This window comes from Coregonus clupeaformis, chromosome 33 (assembly GCF_020615455.1).
Source record: "Coregonus clupeaformis isolate EN_2021a chromosome 33, ASM2061545v1, whole genome shotgun sequence".
NCBI lineage: Eukaryota > Metazoa > Chordata > Actinopteri > Salmoniformes > Salmonidae > Coregonus > Coregonus clupeaformis.
In genome coordinates this window covers 25,264,870-25,287,156 of record NC_059224.1, presented here as the reverse complement: position 1 = coordinate 25,287,156, position 22,287 = coordinate 25,264,870, and the positions used below count along the sequence as shown (strand labels likewise).

The 22,287-nt window shown below is 42.7% G+C and overlaps 1 protein-coding gene across 1 annotated transcript in view; it reads left to right on the top strand.

Annotated features, from left to right (window-relative positions):
* The window catches only part of LOC121548894 (atypical kinase COQ8A, mitochondrial-like), a 43,462-nt gene extending 21,715 nt beyond the window's left edge, over positions 1–21,747 (top strand). The window contains 12 exon segments of the mRNA XM_041860540.2: positions 6,384–6,446; positions 8,641–8,763; positions 11,901–11,986; positions 15,262–15,402; positions 16,070–16,151; positions 17,784–17,877; positions 18,892–19,033; positions 19,346–19,453; positions 19,654–19,719; positions 19,808–19,840; positions 19,842–19,895; positions 20,114–21,747. Of these exon segments, the coding sequence (XP_041716474.2) occupies positions 6,384–6,446; positions 8,641–8,763; positions 11,901–11,986; positions 15,262–15,402; positions 16,070–16,151; positions 17,784–17,877; positions 18,892–19,033; positions 19,346–19,453; positions 19,654–19,719; positions 19,808–19,840; positions 19,842–19,895; positions 20,114–20,407 (1,286 nt within the window). The 3' untranslated portion in view covers positions 20,408–21,747.
* The last annotated feature ends 540 nt before the right edge of the window (positions 21,748–22,287 follow it).

The window sequence follows — 22,287 nt, the reverse complement described above, 5'->3', positions numbered from 1 at the left end:
CCTGACCTGTACTACACTAGTTAAAGCTTCTGTTTGTTGCTGTGTGCAGGAGATATATTTTGATGGTTTTAGCAGAGTCTTTTGTTACCACAGGCTGTTTTGATATTTGGCCCCTTGATGACCTGTAGATACTGTGTGTGTGTGTGTGTGGAGAAGATAGGACACAATGAGCTGTCTGTCATGTAAGTGTTACCGGTCTCAGTCTGTAGCTGAGGTGGCCTGTAATAGTAAAAAGAACGGACACAAGTTTACGTCTGCAAAGTTCTGGCGCTTTCTTTATTCTGAAGAATGTTTTTTTTCTTCTCTTGTTTAATTGTCTATTTTCTTGTTCGTACTTTTTAAAACATTCACATCAAACAAGTGCACACTTTAAATTACACAACATAAATGCACTTTACCTGAAGCAGAATTTAAAAAAATTACTGTATGATTTCACATAAAAACCTAAATGTATTTCACGTTCATACAATAGAAACACTTATATATGAAGACAGAAAAACATTCAGTTATTTTTATATACCGCTACCAATATAGAAAACTGACCATACATTCAGCTTTAAGATAGTAGCACCTCCGTAAAATCGTCTCTCTCTCACTTGCACCCGCACTGTCTGTACTAAAAGTCCACGCTCCAGACTGAGCGTGCGCGGCCAGTTTACCAGCTCGTGAGCACAATTTTACACAAAACCAATAATAAGTGAAACAAACTCAGAAATCCCTAACAAATGGATTCTTTATAAAATCTCCTAGACAAAATCCAGTACAAGTAAGCTACTCAGTAAACATAGTCTCTGTGACTTGTAAGTCGTTTTTACCTCAGCTAGCATCAAGCTAACATATACTCTCAACATATTGTAAATCACGTTCTTCTCTCACTCAGTTCGACACAAAACACCAAACCTTTCCTAATGTGATAATACCTTGACAAAGTTGTTAAATAGCATGTTATTGCATATTCTTTCGATATTATAACATTTGGAAGTTCTGTTACATACCTGTAATAGTAAAAAGAACGGACACAAGTTTACGTCTGCAAAGTTCTGGCACTTTCTTTATTCTGAAGAATGGTGCGCGCTGCTTTGCCAGAACTTGCTGTTTCTCCTACTACCACAGTGGAACAGCTCCATCTATTGGCCTGATGGACTACTAATGCTAAAGCATGTAGAATATACAATTGAGATTAATTAAGACAAATGCATAAACAAATTGGTTTAATAATAATAAAGGGGTGTCTGTTTTAAGTGACTTTGTTTTTAACCCATTACACTCTCCCCTCTTTTTGATGACTCCTATAGTCAAGTCAATTTCTAGTCAGTGTCTAGCATGACCAGACAAGTGGTGTTCCTTTGTGCCAGTAACCTCCTTGTAAAACTGGATAAGTCATCATGTTTCCAGGCACCATGTAAGAATTGAGCACAAATGCGTTTGCTCCTTATGATTGGTATGTCGGTTGCCCCAGACTCTCATAGCTAAACATTTCTCTGGGCCTTCCAGTGGGCGTGGACCTTCTCACAGGTAAGTCTAACTTTCCATTGACCTCTGGCCGCTGTACTAGCACAACATCTTTAGATTTACAATTTTTAATTAATTAAGACAAATACATAAACAAATTGGTTAAAAAATAATAATAAAGGGGTGTCTGTTTTTAGTGACTTTGTTTTCAACCCATTACATAAGCACAATGATATCTGAGCGTCCCACCACATCACCTTGCTCTGTGCCAGTGACTGTGAACAGGATGAGGACAGAACGCTATAGCTGTAGGGCAGCAGAGGCTGACGGAGTCAGAGCTCATGTCATGACAGAGAAAGGTAGGGGGATTCATATGAGCAGCATCTCTAGCCGATATCTGGTCCTGGGTCCTGCTGATCTCTGGGACCTAGACTGATCGATGGCCTGCCCTGCCCCAGCATGGGCCACCTGTCTCTCTGCCAGCATGCTGCACATTTTGTCCCTGTTTGGGAGGTGATCAGATCCATGCAGCGAGCCGATACACAAGTGAGAGCAAAGCCACTCAGGAGCAACTGTTTACTTTGGATTCATACATGTCCCTGACACCATTACAGGGCCAGCTCCGGCATTCTCTCTCTTTCATGGGAGGTTGGGGGCGGGGACAGTATTGACCAGTCAATACCGTCCTTCAGCTGGAAGTTAGGGTTGCCAGGTTTGATGGCATTTGACTAATGTGAGTCTCAATAGACAGACATCTGCCAGTCCAGCACTCTGGAGCCCTATTGGTTTGCTCTCCCTCCCCAATATGACCACATCGCTCAGGGGAGTACCTAGTAGGACCCCCCAGGGCCCTCTCCTCCAGGGGAAAAGTGATGTGCTGTCCCCTGAGGATTGAACATAAATTGGTCTCATGTTGAGAGAGTTGCTGACCGGCTATCCAGTTCCTGATGTCGGTGTACCGATGCAGGGAAATACCTAGCCATGTATGTTTCCTGTTCTGTTCTCTCCTGGTTGTTATTCTGGGTTGGAACATGGATACATTAAATCAACATCATGTTCTCTGAGTTTCAGTTCTCTGTGACAGGTACACATGCTTCAGAATGCTTCCATGTAGAGCTGTTTGTTATTGTAGTCTTACCACGGAAGTTAGCATACCATGATGTTCAAAATGTGTCTAACCAGTACCCCGGTATTACTGTCATCTCCAAAACAAGCCATCTATTTTCCCCCCATAAACTCAATTCCCTATTTCTGTAAGTTGATATCCAGGTGAGCCAGCAGCTTGCTGGTATGTTGTGTCCCGCTGCTTTGTCCTAAACTAACTTGGGGGTGTGAAGCGGCGAGTGCTGTGTGTGACATTGTTCAGACCCCTTGACTTTTCTTCCACATTTTGTTACGTCAAAGCCTTATTCTAAAATTGATGAGGGAAAAAAAACAATCTACACACAATACCCCATAACAACAAAGCAAAAACAGTTTTTTTTAATACACTTTTGCAAATTTTTCCAAACGAAACACTGAAATATCACATTTACAAAAGTATTCAGACCCTTTACTCAGTACTTTGTTGAAGCACCTTTGGCAGTGATTACAGCCTCGAGTCCTCTTGGGTATGACGCTACAAGCTTGGCACACCTGTTTTTGGGGAGTTTCTCCCATTCTTCTCTGCAGATCCTCTCAAGCTCTGTCAGGTTGGATGGGGAGCGTTGCTGCACAGCTATTTTCAGGTCTCTCCAGAGATGTTCGATCGGGTTCAAGTTGGGCTCTGGCTGGGCCACTCAAGGACATTCAGAGACTTGTCCCGAAGCCACTCCTGTGTTGTCTTGGCTGTGTGCTTAGGGTCGTTGTCCTGTTGCAAGGGTGAACCTTCACCCCAGTCTGAAGTCCTGAGCGTTCTGGAGCAGGTTTTCATCAAGGATCTCTCTGTACTTTGATCCGTTCATCTTTCCCTCGATCCTGACCAGTCTCCCAGTCCCTGCCGCTGAAAAACATCCCCACAGCATGATGCTGCCACCACCATGCTTCACCGTAGGGATTGTGCCAGGTTTCCTCCAGACGTGACGCTTGGTATTCAGGCCAAAGAGTTCAATCTTGGTTTCATCAGACCAGAGAATCTTGTTTCTCATGGTCTGAGTCTTTAGGTGCCTTTTGGCAAACTCCATACAGGCTTTCATGTGCCTTTTTACTGAGGAGAGGCTTCCGTCTGGCCACTCTACCATAAAGGCCTGATTGGTGGAGTCCTGCAAAGATGGTTGTCCTTCTGGAAGGTTCTCCACAGAGAAACTCTAGAGCTCTGTCAGTGACCATCAGGTTCTTTGTCACCTCCCTGACCAAGGCCCTTCTCCCCCGATTGCTCAAGATGAGTCTTGGTCATTCCAAACTTCTTACATTTAAGAATGATAGAGGCCACTGTGTTCTTGGGGACCTTCAATGCTGCAGACATTTTTTGATACCCTTCCCCAGATCTGTGCCTCGACACTCCTGTCTCGGAGCTCTACGGACAATTCCTTCTACCTCATGGCTTGGTTTTTGCTCTGACATGCACTTTCTACTGTGGGACCTTATATAGACAGGTGTGTGCCTTTCCAAATCATGTCCAATCAATTGAATTTACCACAGGGGGACTCTAAGTTGTAGAAACATCTCAAGGATGATTCATGGGAATGGGATGCACCTGAGCTCAATTTCGAGTCTCATAGCAAAGGGTCTGAATAGTTATTTAAGTAAGGTATTTCTGTTTTTTTGTTTTTTTATAAATGTGCTGTTTTCACTTTGTCATTATGGGGTATTGTGTGTAGATTGATGAGGAAAAACATTAATTTAATCAATTTTAGAATAAGGCTGTAACATAACAAAATGTGGAAAAAAGTCAAGGGGTCTGAATACTTTCTGAATGCCCTGTACATGCCATGGAATGTGCTAGTTAGCTGTGATCTTAATTATGTGCTGTAGATCTGGATTCCCCTCATATTCTCAGTACAGTGACACATTTCTCTTCTGTGCCCAAATTCCTGTTTAGTGAAAAGTAGAGATCTATGGCAGAAATAACACCAAAGGGTTGATCCAGACAGTGTTGTAACTGCTCTGCTATCAATTCAACATGGAAGCAAAAGGGTGATTATTCAATGGCTACTGCCATAAAAAATAAAAACAGTGCTGCGGGAAAACAGTGCCCGACAGGCGGGGGCGAAGGACACATATTCCATAATGAATAATAAATTGCTAAATTAATGCATTATGTTAAAATGGGTCATAACTTCAGGACACTAAATTCTAATTGTAATCAGTCAGAAAATGTATTGATTGATCCAGAAGCGCATACAGTGCCTTCAGAAAGTATTTCTGCCACTGGCGTACTACACAAAACAATACCCCATAATGTCAAAGTGGAATTATGTTCATTGTTTTTATGACAAATTAATTAGAAATGATTAATTATTCTGATTCATGCTGAACGGCTTTCCATATCTGGGAAAGGATCCATATCAGGCAGCAGGTGAGCAAGTATCAGATATTGTTTCTGATCAGATGGCACGGCTGTACTAGGTGAAAGGAAGAACTGTTGCTGCGTTCTGCAACATACTTGGCTGCTATCAACGCATGCGCGTTGTTCAAGCAGTGCATGAACAACACAATGAGCAGGAGAGACTTCATCATGAGTCTGGCACATGGGCTACGTGAGAGACCTATGATTCCATGCGAGCCATTGCGCGAGCCAAATTGCGCACAGCTCCCGGGGAGGAGAGACTGCAAGCTGGGCAGATGCACTCGGAACAGAACCCACGACACCCGTTTCAGCTGCAAGTGACTTGTTTGTGGGAAGTGTTGCAATCAAGTGAAAGTGACAAAGATTTGTGGTGACTGTTAGGACAAGGGAGAATGACTAAATGAGATCCAACTGTTGTGTGAAGACGCACACCATAGACCCTCACCATACGAGTGAGGCCACAAATAATGTGACCAATTACTGACAATAATATTTTTTAAAATTCACCGCTGTCATATCAACACTTATATTCATTATAATACCATTATTGCTTTTGTGCTGATTTTCACTATTCACAAGCACGCTTGGAGCCTATACTGATGTTTAGGCTACTGATATCTTCTGAAATTTTATTAATTGACCGCGTGTCTTGCTCAGGTATTTTTATTTGTTTTGTTATAAAAAATAGGCTTTACTGTGTTTCAATGCACATGCTTTTTGTTTCATAGTTGTAATAAAGGCACTCCGCGAATATAATGGATTTTAAAATTAATTCTGTGTTACTGGTTTTTTGTTTTTACATATAGCCCACAGTAACAAACTAATGAAAATGTTATGTTCTTTCAAATATTTACATTTTATATTCTGTTACCTAACACCTTTTATAAACACAACCAAATGACATTTGTACCAAGCGGTCCAATGAGGCCTTTCTAATTAAATGTATTTATTAGACTGGTAGCTATTGGTAGTCCTCGAGGCCCAGCTATTCTTTAGGTAAAGTCAGGGACAGGTGGGTTCAAGGTTTTTATTGAAATGAAGTTAAATGTAACTGAAAGACTGAACTGAACTACATCTGTGTCTTAAATAGACTAGAGTGGCATAAATGACTGTTCCTAGAGCTAGCAGGAACTGATTTGACCTGACTGATGTGTCATGGGGAAAGCAAAAGGCTGGGGGAAGCAATTTACCCAATGGGCTGTACTGTACAATATTGTAATAGATTTTGGAGGGCACAATAATCTGAACGTTGTAGATAGAAAGGCCATGTATAGAGCTGGCACGATTCCTTACGCTTCATGACAGAGAACCATGTCTGTTCTACACAATATATTTCTATCTGAACGTTCCATAACGTTGTACCCTACTGAACAACCCAGAGCTTAACATCATGTTATGACAGGATGTGGTGTTTGATTGTTTACACTGTGTTGTGTCCTCACAGGTCTGGCTGTAGGACTGGGTTTCGGAGCACTGGCTGAGGTAGCCATGAAGAGTATGAGGCCAAGTGAGGATAACGATAACTGTTTACCATAAACTGTTTCCTACGGTAACTGGAAGCGGGTTTATGTTTGACATTACGTGTACATGCATGCATACTAGACACTTACCCAGATGTAACATGCACGCAATGCCCCTTTGACATTTCTCGCAGGATTTAACCAGTCTAGGAATGACATTGTAACCTTTCATTTGCATGCAATGGACAAGGGCATGATATGATGATGAACCTATACAGACATGCAGAGAGGCATAATAATTAATATCAAAATCAATCATTTGTCACTCAGCGTAGCTAAACACACTAGGCTATAGTTCATAGACTGCTATAGTTAGGCTCAATTGAGGTGTGTGGTCTTAGCGCTTACAAAGGGCCCTTAATGAAAGGCTGTGCTCTGTTAGGGTTTCTAAAATCGTCCCTGGGCCCCCCAGCACTACACAGCTGATTCAAATAATCAAAGCTTGATGATAAGTTGGTTATTTGAATCAGCTGTGTAGTGCTAGGGCAAAAACCAAAATGTGCACCCAGGGGGGCCCCAGGACCGAGTTTGGGGGAAACCCTGCGCTATGTTACACAAGGCCTGCTGTAACTCACAGAGGACAGGTGAGGTCTCCAGCAGTCTTTAACGCCTGGGCCTGCAGCTGTCGGGAGAAGAATTGGAACAGGCTGTTTATTGAGCTGACCTTTCCAGCGCACTCTTAAATTAGTCTTCCGCCATGCCACGGTTGGACCGCTGGAGGTGGTGTGGCAGTCTAATCCAGTGCCGGGGAGATGGGGACATTATACAGCTATTCACAGAGCCATTTTCTCCTTAATACCCTGGAAGAGAGACAAGTACATTGAATCTAGGGCTTTGAATGGAGATCAAACTTTAATCCATGGATCAGAAATGATTGATAAGTTAATAAATCAATCTTTAGTCATAGATTGTATACAAGTACACATCCATTATCAAATGAGCACAATTGCTGCACAATACAGAGTGAGTGTAGTGGTAGAGTATAGTTTGTCATCAGAGCAGATCTACTGGGGGAGACTTTGGTCTACTCTTCCAGTGCACTGTGCTCTGATGTAATGGTAATCAAGACTGTCCTGGGGGATATAGTAGTGTGCCTGAGGTCATCTTGGAGCAAGATACCTTAAGTCCTTTTTAAATCTCCTTCTGCTCCTAAAGCCTTAGTATGCACTGCTCTGGCTCCTGATGTCAGTGTGGCCCACTGACACACATTCTCCCCCTCACTCCACCTGGGCTGCCTGGCAGGTGGGCCTCTTTCTCTGCTGGAGGGTGTCTGAGGGCTTCAAACCGGACCGACTGGTGCTGCTACACAAAGCACTACCTAGAACAGGGCTGCCCAATTCGGGTCCTGGAGGGCCGAAACACTTCCTCCAAATCAGAGACTAATTCAGACCTGGGACACCAGGTGTGTGCAGTTAACTACCAGGTAGAAACAAAAAAACGAAGACTTTCGGCCCTCCAGGATCGGAATTGGGCAGCACTGACTTAGAGAGAGAAGAGATTCCTAGTCTGATTGTTTAGCTCACTGGTTTATGAAAATGCCTAGTTTTGAAAAGAAATGTTTTGTTAAATGTCTAGAATGTGGGTAGGCTTTAAGCTGATTTGTGTCCAGGCTGTGCCCTGGTGTAACTTCATCCAGGGAGGAGGGAGGGAGGAGTAAGGTGATCCCCAGTGTAGACGCCACACGTGGAGCCTAATGAGTTAATCAGAGACTACGCTTCACCAACAGACCCAGGAATATAGAGCACATACACACTGACGTACACACCCCACATGGACTGAACACACTACAGTATAGCCAGCAAAGACATTCACACGTCAGGCCTCAGCAGTCTTCTAGTAAACACGTTTTAGTTTTTTTTTATGGGAATGGGGTGCTCTAGACAGGGTGTGAGGAAGAGAGCTGGTGTTCTATACCATGTGTTGAGAGTGTCAATAGCGTGGTCAGGAATTATCATATCAATGCTTTGACTTAACAGCTGGCCACCTTTACCTCAAATGATCCCAACTCGAGTTGCAGTTACATATCATTTATTAAAGAGTTATCTCCCTTAAGCCATACCTGTACTACCTATCCACTAAACCCATGAGATTCAACATTAGTTCACCTCTCGCCAGGAAAATCACATTTTCCATGCCAACCTCAGAGTATAGCATAGAGCTGACTGTTATTTCTCCCCTCAGCTGACAAGACTGTTCTGGACTCCAGTCCGTTCCTATCAGAGGCTAACGCAGAGCGGATCGTCAGGACACTGTGTAAGGTCCGTGGCGCTGCACTCAAACTGGGACAGATGCTCAGCATTCAAGGTGAGAACTGGCTTACTTTGGGATCCTTATTGTAATACACACCTCCAGTAGCACCTTCTCTGTTCTCAAAACATTGTCTCTCTTTTCGACCCCAGTCACCACTCTATGCTGCTCTGTTCCCTATGGTTATTTGTTGTGTGTGTGTGTTTGTGTCTTTGCCATACCGTCTTTTTACTGCCCACTTCAGCAATGTCTACTGTGCTGCAGCATGGCAGGTGTCACGGTTTCGGCCGAGGCTGCCTCTCTTCCTTGCTCGGGCAGGCTTCGGCGGTCGTCGTCTCCGGAGTACTAGCTGCCACCGTTGTATGTTTCGATGTTCGTTTGGTTTTGTCTTGATGTTGTACACCTGTTATCGTTTAGCGTTCATTATTGTCCTATAAGTTCTCGTTGTGTTTGTCATGTGTTGTGTGTGATTGAACTTTCTGTCGTGTATGTCTGTGCTTCGTTCTCTCCTCTGTGTTGGAGAGGTTCTCGCACGTGTTTGTGCGTTATTGTTATTTTGTTTGATTTTACGCCTGTGTGCGTAATCGCTCGTATTCCAAGCTCTTTTGACTCGTTTTGAGTTTTGGTTCACTAAAGTCTATTGGACTAAGTTCCTGCGTCCTGCGCTTGATTCCTGCACCACACCTTCACAGCACACCTTCTGACAGCAGGCTTCATGACCCTTTCCCCTAGTGTCAGGGAAGCCATGAGTCATCTCCATAACCTTCACTGGGCTGATACTGTGAGGCTTTCCTCCAGCCTCTGTAGATGACTATGTGACAGAGACAGGAGTTATTTCTGTCCCTCTCCCACCTTACTGGCATCTATTCATGCATCACCTAGTTCACCTCAGGTTGGGTCACAACAACACACAGCACTTTTATTTCAAATGCCCATCCTTAATTCCCAACTGCTCCAGCTAGCTGGTATTCAGCGTCACAGGGCACAGCATAAGATTAATGCAACTCAATGCACTGGCATTCTCCTGCCATTGTCATGTCAGTTGTGTGACACATACCACATGTACTACTGAGGGACAGCAACAGCCAAGGCATAGCCAGGGTTCAAAATAAGCCACCAGCCATGACAGAACTGCAACCTTTGAGTTTTGAAGTGGCCGGTCTATACCAAAGCTCCATAATCGCTGCTTGTTAGAAAACAACTGATATTTCCCTATGTAAACAGAGGTGACTAAGCTAGTGTCCTCTACTGTTTTTAGACAAAACTGTTTTTCAAACTGGCTTGGTATTCTAGGAAGGTGTTGCATACAGGTAGGTCTTAACTGTATACAGAAGCTCAGTAATAGATTTAGTAGTAGAATTTCAGTAGTTATTGTCGTCAACCTGGGACATACACTACCGGTCAAACGTTTTAGAACACCTACTCATTCAAGGGTTTTTCTTTATTTTTACTATTTTCTACATTGTAGAATAACAGTGAAGACATCAAAACTATGAAATAACACATATGGAATCATGTAGTAACCAAAAAAATATATATTTGAGATTCTTAAAATAGCCACCCTTTGCCTTGATGACAGCTTTGCACACTCTTGGCATTCTCTCAACCAGCTTCACCTGGAATGCTTTTCCAACAGTCTTGAAGGAGTTCCCACATACGCTGAGCACTTGTTGGCTGCTTTTCCTTCACTCTGTGGTCCGACTCTGCGATACAAGTCAATGTTAGGATGGTGTTCTTAATGTTTCGTACACTGTGTACATTACACTTATCCTTACAACGCAATAACTTGGAGACACCAGTTAGACCCCTCACTCAAACCCTTGTATACATTCTTATTATGTTACTGAATGTTTCCAGAGTATTTGCATGGTTTCGTTATTGACAAATGCTGCGAAATGTACAGTAAATGTGAAATGCACATGAAATCAACAGTGTAATGTTTGGATTCACTCTTGTCAGATTAACTGTTTTGTCCTCACCTTTGGTCTGATAATTTCCTCATGAACTCCAAAGGGTTCTCTTTAAATTGCTACCATGGCCATGCATATGCTTTTCATATTTATTCTGTTAGATGTGTAGTTCCTACATGCATAATCTATGAGCAGAATTACTTTCTTACCTCAATTACCCACGAAATCCCTAGTTTGAAAGTGACTGTTTTTCTGTACGCTGTGCTTCGTCATTTTCCCCAACATGGGCCAGCCCCCTAGCAATTCGAGTTCTAGCCAATGAGCTTCAGCCCCTCGCCATTTGAGTGACAGCTAGCAAGATGCACACTCAGCAGAGCGGAAGAGACCACAATGACGTGGTACACATCTGCACATATGTGACGCGTATGCAATTTTCGGGGACCACTTTTGGCTACGTTCAGAACGACTGGCTAAAAAGTATACAAAAGTAACAGAATCTCTTTAATGATTGGCTCAATGGCTGTCTAATCATAACAGATACATGTGTCTGTTCCTCAGACAAGTCAAGATAAACATCCGTAATTTAAAGTAAGACAGGTAAAATCACCACTTAGGTAATTCTCAGTTCAGAAAACAGGCCGATGGATGTGATTCAGAGAATAGATTTTTGTTCTGCCGAACTAAGCCTAAATACTGAGTAAAGTCACCCTCACTCACAATCAGCCGGATCGGGCAGGAATCTCTTCCTCTGACCTCTGTGTTTTTTTTGGGTCGAGTTAATGTGTTTTCCTGCCGTTCTCCTCCGGTGCTTTTTCCCACTTGTTGTCGGAATGTTTATACTGTTGTAGATCTTACCCACAATGCCCTGCAGCGCAGCTCACACCGCTTTGTTTTGGTTAACATGCACAGACATCGCTGTTGCTATAACAAATCTGAGGGACCTTTTACGGCATTACCAGCTTCAGTTATGTGAAGGTGGTTGCTGTGCCAAACGTCTTGGCCTCCCAGAGACATTTAGTGAACACTGGCAAGGACCTGTGAACTGTGAAGAACTCTATCTAAATTCCCAGAGGTTCCAATGGCTTAGATTTTATTTATATTGATTGGTCATTTTGAACTGAACAAGACATTGTGATTAAGACCTGTAATTTCCTTTCATAGTGTAATGCACAGGTTGACAGACAGGAACAAGACAGCTTGTCTCCTCATGTTTTGTTTTGACTGTTGTGCGTCAATCAGCCTGATCAGTCATTCACCTCCATCTCCCGCTCTTCTGTGTTTCAGATGATGCCTTCATCAACCCCCAGCTGGCCAAGATATTTGAGCGTGTGAGACAGAGTGCAGACTTCATGCCCATCAAGCAGATGACGGTAATGTCTCACCTTTAATAACCTGCCCTTAAGTACCCTCGTCGCTAGCCCTTTAGCCCCTGGCTATAAAGGGGAGTACTAGAAAACAAATGAGTACCAAGCTGCTCTTTTGAGTCATGAATTAGTCAGTCAGTCCGTCATGACGACAATGAAAGTGAATAAAGATACCTATCAGATCTGTTGTAACCCCAGTCTTCTAATAAGTGTCGTGACGTGACTTACTTGAATGTATGACTGTTATTTATCGAATCACCTAACTATGTTTAATTGTCACTCGATTAAATTAATCATGTAACAATGAACTCATTAGGAATTTGGGGCACCACAGAAGAAATTGTTTAACGAGTTACCATCTCCCGAATGAAACTCTTAGAAGATATATATGTTATATATCGATAAATCACTTATCAAATAATTACCTCTTATCAGTCACATTCTGAACGTCGCATAATCCTTGAACCTGCAAGAACCCTAACCTTATTGATGAATCAGCAATAAACAAATTGGCTTAATTATTTATTAACTAACTAAATAATAACACAATACAAACCCACACACAGGTTATTGATTACTAATGTAATACAATGAAAACAGGTCCCTAGTGGACTGGACAAACAATAGCATGAATGCTTGGGTAGAATGAGGGTCTGAGTGGAAGGCAGAGACAGATTCAAACTATTGTGGTTACTTTGGAAAATATGCTACACAAATGCTTAAAACCCCACTAAACGCTCATTTGGATTAGAAATGCAATATGTATTTATGTGTAGCTGTCCTCCATAGTTGAGTTGATGATGTAGGACTCTGGTTTGCCCACCAGAGATCCCAATGTCCTTGGTAGAGTTTCTGGTCGTAGTTGTGGTTAGAATGGATACTTGTCGGAGAGGGATTGTCCTTTCCAACTCGTGTCTTTAGTGAAAGTTCTCTAGACGACTATACATGCCAGCTGCAGACTGAGATGATAAGGTCTAGTGCATTGTCTTCTTCACCTCGTGTAGAGGTTGAGAGTTTCAGAATTTCTCAATTTCAACGTCTGACGTTTTCTGGTCTAACCATTTTATAACGTTTAGCTCAAGCTTCACGTCTGCTGGTCTTGTAGAGTGTCAACCCTTTTAAGCCTTGGGCTTCCTGGTCTAATGTTAAAATGTTTTTCAAGGCTTTTTATGCACTCGGGGTAAAAGGATCTTTCCATCATGTTTGTGCTCATCTGGGCATGGCCACTGACTGAGAACAAATCAATATGGAAAACAATCATCTCATCTAGAATGCTATAATCACATTGTTATCTTCACAAAAGTATTATTATACTTAATCATTCGTTTAATACAACAATTGGATGCAAACCTCATAACTGGGAAGTGTACACCCCCAGAGATACAGTTATGTTGTTCCACCGTCTTTAATGACATCACAACATAAACTCAGCAAAAAAAGAAACATCCTCTCACTGTCAACTGCGTTTATTTTCAGCAAACTTAACATGTGTAAATATTTGTATGAACATAACAAGATTCAACAACTGAGACATAAACGGAACAAGTTCCACAGACATGTGACTAACAGAAATTGAATAATGTGTCCCTGAACAAAGGGGGGGTCAATATCAGTCAGTATCTGGTGTGGCCACCAGCTGCATTAAGTACTGCAGTGCATCTCCTCCACATGGACTGCACCAGATTTGCCAGTTCTTGCTGTGAGATGTTACCCCACTCTTCCATCAAGGCACCTGCAAGTTCCCTGACATTTCTGGGGGGAATGGCCCTAGCCCTCACCCTCTGATCCAACAGGTCCCAGACGTGCTCAATGGGATTGAAATCTGGGCTCTTCGCTGGCCATGGCAGAACACTTACATTCCTGTCTTGCAGGAAATCATGCACCGAATGAGCAGTATGGCTGGTGGCATTGTCATGCTGGAGGGTCATGTCAGGATGAGCCTGCAAGAAGGGTACCACATGAGGGAGGAGGATGTCATCCCTGTAACGCACAGCGTTGAGATTGTCTGCAATGACAACAAGCTCAGTCCGATGATGCTGTGACACACCGCCCCAGACCATGACGGACCCTCCACCTCCAAATCGATCCCGCTCCAGAGTACAGGCCTCGGTGTAACGCTCATTCCTTCGACGATAAACGCAAATCCGACATCACCCCTGGTGAGACAAAACCACAACTCGTCAGTGAAGAGCACTTTTTGCCAGTCCTGTCTGGTCCAGCGATGGTGGGTTTGTGCCCATAGGTGAAGTTGTTGCCGGCGATGTCTTACAACAGGCCTACAAGCCCTCAGTCCAGCCTCTCTCAGCCTATTGCGGACAGCCTGAGCACTGATGGAGGGATTGTGCGTTCCTGGTGTAACTCGGGCAGTTGTTGTTGCCATCCTGTACCAGTCCTGTGATGTTCGGATGTACTGATCCTGTGCAGGTGTTGTTACACGTGTTCTGCCACTGCGAGGACGATCAGCTGTCCGTCCTGTCTCCCTGTAGCACTGTCTTAGGCGTCTCACAGTACGGACATTGTAATTTATTGCCCTGGCCACATCTGCAGTCCTCATGCCTCCTTGCAGCAAGCCTAAGGCACGTTTACGCAGATGAGCAGGGACCCTGGGCATCTTTCTTTTGGTGTTTTTTGGAGTCAGTAGAAAGGCCTCTTTAGTGTCCTAAGTTTTCATAACTGTGACCTTAATTGCCTACCATCTGTAAGCTGTTAGTGTCTTAACGACCGTTCCACAGGTGCATGTTCATTAATTGTTTATGGTTCATTGAACAAGCATGGGAAGCAGTGTTTAAACCCTTTACAATGAAGATCTGTGAAGTTATTTGTTTTTTTACGAATTATCTTTGAAAGACAGGGTCCTGAAGAAAAAGGGACATTTCTTTTTTTGCTGAGTTTAGTAACGAATTTGACATGATTGTTCTTTAAGTCCCTACCGACCATTTCCCACATTATTTTATACAAATGTTGTTTCATTATCCACTTTTGGATGTTGGAGTCTTGGCAGGAAGACTTCCTTTGTTAAAAGTTTTTTTTTCTCCCAATACTTCATGGCAAGGACCAGACACTGCTTCCCACCAGACAGGTATTTACGACCGGTCATAAAACTGGCCCCGGGAAAGGGGGTGTTCAAACCTTTGCCTAGCCGGCATGTTTGATCCTCAACCCATGAGGGCAAGTCATGACATAAGGTACCATCGTTGAAGGCTATAAGCCCATCGCAGTGATACCTAATGGCAGCTCCCTCAACAGTGTATCTGTGTGTATGTGTCCTTTTCCCTGTGTAGAAATCCATCAACAACGACCTTGGCCCTAACTGGAGGGACAAGCTGGATTCGTTTGAGGAGCGGCCGTTTGCTGCGGCCTCCATCGGACAGGTCCATCTGGCTAAGATGAAGGATGGCAGGGAGGTGGCCATGAAGATCCAGGTGAGATGGAGACCTGGGAGTTATTCAGCAGGATGCAGTGTTCTACACGATGACAGACCAATATATTTCTATATCTGAACATTCTGTAATGTTGCACCCTCCTGAACAAACCTCTGGTAGGAGTTCAGTTACATCACAGTATAGGTATTTTATATCCTCTGTTTTTACATTAAAGGCCTCATCTGCTACAGTGATGTAATAGTCCAAAGTGTAGAAATTACCGATGTTGAATGAGAGAGAACTAATGTCAGCAATGACCACAAGCATTAGCTCCACAATCTGATTGTTTTTCTGCTGTTCTCATGGCTCCATTTAAGGCAATGCTCGTCTTTCCTTGAAGAGATAAAAGAAGTCTGTAGCTTTTATTCATGACCTTTTGAAGCACATGGGAATGTGTTGTGTGTCAACTCCATATTGTTTATCTTAAAATACTTTAGAGTAAGCTCTGTTGTCATAAACTGTAGAGATTTATCTCCAAAATTGTATATAGACATGGCTCTTAGTGCTTTTCAGAAGTTTAAATTACCGTCTCCATTTCCCTCATTATGGCAGTGTTTTGTTTTCACGTCAGAGCTTGTCGTCAGGGCTGGTTTTTGGTGTCAGAGTCAAACTGGTAAACACGGTTGTTTTGTCATGCTGTTTCTCCTGCTCCGTTTGTCCCATGCAGTACCCCGGAGTGGCTAAAAGCATCGACAGTGACGTCAACAACCTGATGACTCTCCTCACCATGAGCAACGCACTGCCTGAAGGTGACTATCCCTGAACGGATTTCAGATTTGTTTTGTAGAATTCAATTTTTTATTTTATGGTTTTTATTTGTAGCATGACGTAGTAATCACATTTATGACCTAGCGTAAATCACACATGCAGCACAACATAACGTGGAGAATATACTGCCCCCCTCCCTGTAAGCACACACTCTGATCCTGCCCTGATCCTGTTCGCACACACATACAGGACTCTATTTTAACAACCCTAACGCAATGGTAAATCTAAGAGCAGGCGGTAGCGCAATAGGTTCGGGGTGTGTCAGAAATATTTTTGCTATTTTCACAACCAGAATTATGGAAGCAGTAGCTGGCGGTGGCGGCGAAATGACTGGGTTTTGATGAATAAACAAGTTGAAGGCGTGTTGAGGCTTGACCCCTCACTGGCCAATCAGAACGTACTCCATGGCTAAATATGTGGTTGCTTCAAGTCGTGTATTTACGGTCTTTTATGTATTACGTTGTCATCGACTCCAATTCGAATGTTAGTCCATTATAGCCTAGTTTGTTAAATAGCCTACAGAAACAAAATATAAAAATCTAGCCTTATCCCATATTTGCTAAATATGCATGGCTTAAATATGGAAATATATTGTTAACATAGCATTCGCACTGACATGGGCCTACTGTATTATGCATTATGTCTGAGCCATGGGCATGCCAAACGTTGTCAATAAGCAAGATTAAATTCCCTATTGATAAGACCTAAAAAGACAGTTAATCATTTGAATCAAATTCTAATAAAATTAAACAACAAATAGGTTTTGTCTAAATACCGTTACAGTTCCCATAATTGCTCCCCGTGGGCATATTAGACCTAAGACAATGTAGACTATAGAGGGTTTAACGCACATCCAAACTTTTCACAGGAGCTGGAAAAATATCCAATATAAAGAGAAAGGGGGAATGTCCATTCACCAATACTGCTCCCCCAAATATATGTAGCTATAGCCTACCATCGCCGTTGATATGGCCGTGAAAGGTAAACAAAAAAACGGGCAAACATAGTCTACAAGCGGATTCAGCACCACAGACAGCGATCGGATTTCCCGCAATTTGACAGTTAGGTCCAATAGAGGAAAGTTGAAGATGCATAAAATAAGAGTCTTTTTAAACATTGGTGATGGACATAAGACTACTATGTGCACCTCCGCTGGTAAAAATCAATGCCATAACATATTGTGTTACCGCTAAGACCAGCTTTCGGTCCTTCTTAAATATCCCTATTTGCGCAGACTTATATTGGCACACGTTTTTAAGGACACACCTAAAATATTTCCCCACCTCAGCGCAAGCAAACTGATGTTAGACAGGTAAATTGCAGAACCTGGTGTAAGGGGTGGAAAATGCCAGTGCGCCACTTTTTACATGACGAAATTATAAACTAACGTGCGTTTGACGAAAATAGAGCCCACAATGTCATAGATAGCAGAGTCACCCAGCAGATGATCAATGATGGTGTCCAATACCCATCAGTCTGGGCCTCCACTGAGTCTGTACTCTGGGAATGATCCAAGCACACATCCCTCTCTACATGAGACCTCAGTCAACCATAATCAATCTGTTTCTCTGTCTCTCTCTCGCTCTTTCTCCCTCTGTTAACATCTTGTGCAGGTCTCTTCCCTGAGCATCTGATTGAGGTGATGAGCAGAGAGCTGGCACTGGAATGTGATTACATAAGAGAGGCCAAATGTGCCAAGAAATTCCAGTGAGTGATCAAAACAACCAGATGAGCTTCCTCTTAAAGACCACCTCCCCATAACTACTTTCATCATCTAATCGTCACTGCAAGCTCCAGAAATGAAATAAAAGGGGAAAGATTGCTTTATCTTTTGGATGAAGTTGGATGTAGCCAAGCAATAGGAATTTGTGATGCCTCAAGCTGTGGCTTTTTATTGAGCACTTAGTAAATACATCTCTCCCAAGGGGGCCAAGGTAAATGAATCTCTTAAACACAGTGCCTTTTCCAGATCATATGGTGGGAGGACAACACAACATATGACTCCAGATCAGGAAATGTACTGTAGCCTGTAGGGTCTAAGAATAGCCACTCTAGCCCTCTGGGGAGCGTTGGGTTTGATGACTTGATATAAATGTGCACCATTCGCCTGCAGCCAGCATTTAAATATAGCTGATCTGGACATAATACAAGAAGACAACAAGCACCCCCTCCCCATGCCATCTCCTCATGCCCCCCCGTCCCCGCGCCATCATCCCCGGGTCTGTTGACAGGAAGGCAGGGTGAGAGATATGGTTTATGTCCAGAGAGGAGGCTCCTGTTACACACGGTACGCACCAGCTGTGGATGACATGCTTTTTCACCTTGACCATGGCCGGTGACACGCTCCCTTCTATACATGTTCATACAGTATGTGGTTCCCCCTTCCATTAAACAGGGATTTCTACAGCCCCAAGCACATGGAGTTAGAGTGTAGACACTGGAGGATTATTTGAGGGATTGTGGAGATGCAATTAGTTTTTGTTGAGGTCACTCACTGATAAATCTGTGGAGTTTGAAGAGAAGATCATACCGCGTTATTTTAAGTTCATACAGTAACATAATGCTATTTGAAAACAATGGAAATATCCTGTGAACTGTCATGACATAAATAATGTACATATACTCCCATTTAATCTTAAGTGCTGAGTTGTCCAGCTGTAGTTTTCAGAGCTGTGTGTTGTGGTGTTCAGGCGTCTGATGAGTATTATGTGATTGGTCCAGGGAGCTGCTGAAAGACCACCCGTTCTTCTACGTACCAGACGTAATAGACGAGCTGAGCAGCAACGCCGTCCTCACCACAGAGCTGGTCCCCGGCTTCCCTCTGGACCAGGCTGAACAACTCTCCCAGGAACTCAAAAACGAGGTCAGTATATGCTGTATTTGTTCAATAACAAATACATTAACAAAGGCCACCATTGTGTATTTTGGTACTTACTACATACTTACTTATGGTACATTGTGTAAATGTGGATTTTGATGTGTGTTTTCTGCTTGCCAAGCTTGATTTGATGTGTAAAACAAACGCCACTACAACAACCTAATTTCTGTCACCTCACCCACCAAAACACCTGCTACAGTGTATTACTGCCACTTGGTGGTGAAATTGCAGACTGAAAGATGTGTGATCTTTAAGTATCTTTCTCTCTCTCTGCCTCTGTCTCTATGTGTGTGTCAGATCTGTGAGAATATCCTGAAACTTTGTTTAAGGGAGCTGTTTGAGTTCAGATACATGCAGACTGACCCCAACTGGTCCAACTTCTTCTACGACCCACAGACACACAGAGTGAGTCTGCCTTTTAACTCTTGTTATCAACTTCATCATTAGTCCTGTAACTAATTTTGATGACCTTCCTAAAGGTTGTCTCTGTTTAAATGGATCTTCCGTCTTCTTGGTGTCTTCTGTAGAGCATGCTAATCCTATACAGTAGCACGATGTTGCTGAATGCTTAGAATGACTAAACATTACTACTGTTCCATCCATAGGTTGCGTTGTTGGATTTCGGAGCCACAAGAGGATTTAGTGAGGACTTCACTGACATTTACATTGAGGTAAGATATTAGACTTTATCCCACAACAAAACATAACAGATCAAAATGATTTATTCGATGTGTGTGGCGTTCATTGTGTTTTAATCAGCTCATCAAGTCAGCAGCAGAGGGAGACAGAGAGGGGGGTTCGGAAGAGATCAGTAGACATGAAGTTCCTCACAGGTTATGAGTCAAAGGTGAGTCACATCATTCGTTCTGAACATATGAGTCAACAATGCCACATACTAGTTTATTTAGTCGTAGACAATGAATTGAGAAGGCTCTCCATTACTCCATGGCATAAACTGAGTAGTGAATACCCATAACTTAATTACAATGGCTCCCCCTGAACCCACTAAAACACAAACACATACAGGTTATTACTCTCTCTGATTATGTTCTGCCCGTCCCTCAGTCCATGGTGAATGCCCATGTGGACGCGGTGATGATCCTGGGCGAGGCCTTTGCCTCCACGGAGCCCTTTAACTTCGGAGCCCAGAGCACCACGGAGCGCATCCACAACCTGATCCCTGTGATGCTGAAGCAGCGCCTCACCCCGCCCCCCGAGGAGACCTACTCCCTCCACCGCAAGATGGGCGGCTCCTTCCTCATCTGCTCCCGCCTTGACGCCAAGCTCGGCTGCAAGAACATGTTCCAGGAGGCCTATAACAACTACTGGAGGGACCGCCCCAACCGACCAAGCCAGTGACGGACACCGCAGAGGGCCAATCGCAGGGCTACAGCAGCAGGGTTAGAGAGGATGTGTGGACTATAAGGGGAGGGATATTGACCCTAGCCAGACTTGCTCTGCTGTTAATGTAATGTATATGGATGGCATTTTTTTCCTCGTCCCTCCCCCGAACCAGAATCTGTGTTTATGTATGTGTGTGTGTGTGTGTGTGTATGTATATGTATATTTTTTTTTTGTGTGTGTGCGTGTGTTATTAGGAGTATATTAACCATGGCTGTCCAGTTAACATATTCACAAGATGTATCAGATGGTTGGTTGTATAGGTTGAGTTAACTGGGATAAATGCCATGATGTGTGTCTGAGAGAGAATTGTAAAGCTATTGTGAAATCAAGACAGTTGGTTTCTTGTGACGTGGGGATATGATACTGTCTAATGGGCATAAAACCAGTGGTCATGATGAGACAAGTTAAATATGTTGAAGAACAGATAATATACTGTTAATGACCCATATTCTCCAGCATGTGGCAGTAGTTCTAATGTCCTATGAGGACAAAACAAATGATAATATGATGCATACAGAAGTCTAAAAGGACGTTTTTCAAGTTTTTAGTCGCACTTATGCATAGTGCACACATTACCAGGGTACAGACCAATTCCTGTTGAGGGGGAGGATTTGAGGACAATCTCCTGTTAAGCCTATCCCTATAAACACATTACATTTGGGCCACCTGAAATATCATAATAGATTTATCAATGATATGCACTGTCAAAACATTATTGCACTGTGTCAAGACACACTTATTTCTGCAAGGTGGAGATGGTTGATGGATGGATCATTGGACATGGCCTTACTTCCAGTGCCTGAGGAAATAAGAACATGTATTCTCATTGACTGATCTACTTTACCATGGGCCTGTAGCACCAAAATGGAGTGTTTTGGCACCAAAGTGTTCTTCCTGTGGCCTGGTGGGCTTATGACATTTTGACTATAGTGTCGTTTATTAACAGTGGGGAGTGACAACAGCAGGTTTTGCATCAGTTGACAAAACTATCATACTAAGTATCAAAACCGTGCTGTTTTGTCATAAAAGCCTGTCTTTACTTTGTGATGAAACGATGGTTGAGGCAAGAGAAAAGTGATCCTAAATCACTTTTTTTGTGTGAAAATATAGTATTTCTATATGCCTATAGTATTTCTAGAAGTTTGTTTAGAAATGAATGCCGCTATGCATCTTTATATTGATATCAGAAGAAGAGTTTTAAAAAAATATGATTAGTTTTTCTAAGCAATGACATTCTTACCAAGGGTTGTGATTAATATGAAAATATAAACATTTTGACTCAACACTTGCCCTAATCAATGTTGCATGTGTACTCTTTATTTTTTTATGAAAATAAGAACTTCATGAGCATCTTTATTTTGTTATTTAGCTTTTGAATAGATTGGTACTTTATTAGTCCATATGCAGACGGAAATTCCTCACAACACAATTGAATAAGTCTATTGATATCAGAAGAGTTTGGGGGAAAATCTTATTATTGTCATTATTACTAAGTTATTCAATGTTTTATGCAACACTTGTACTTGTCTTATTCTATGAGAAGAATTCAGAACATTCATAAGCAACAAATTCTCATCAATTTTATTTGTCACATGCGCCGAATACAACAGGTATTCACCTTACCGTGAAATGCTTACCTACAAGCCCTTAACCAACAATGCAGTTAAGAAAATATTCACTAAATAGACTAAAGTAAAACATTAAAAGTAACACAATACCAATAACGAGGCTATTTACTGTAGGTCCAACTATACTGTAGGTCCAACTATACTGTAGGTCCAACTATACTGTAGGTACAACTATACTGTAGGTACAACTATACTGTAGGTACAACT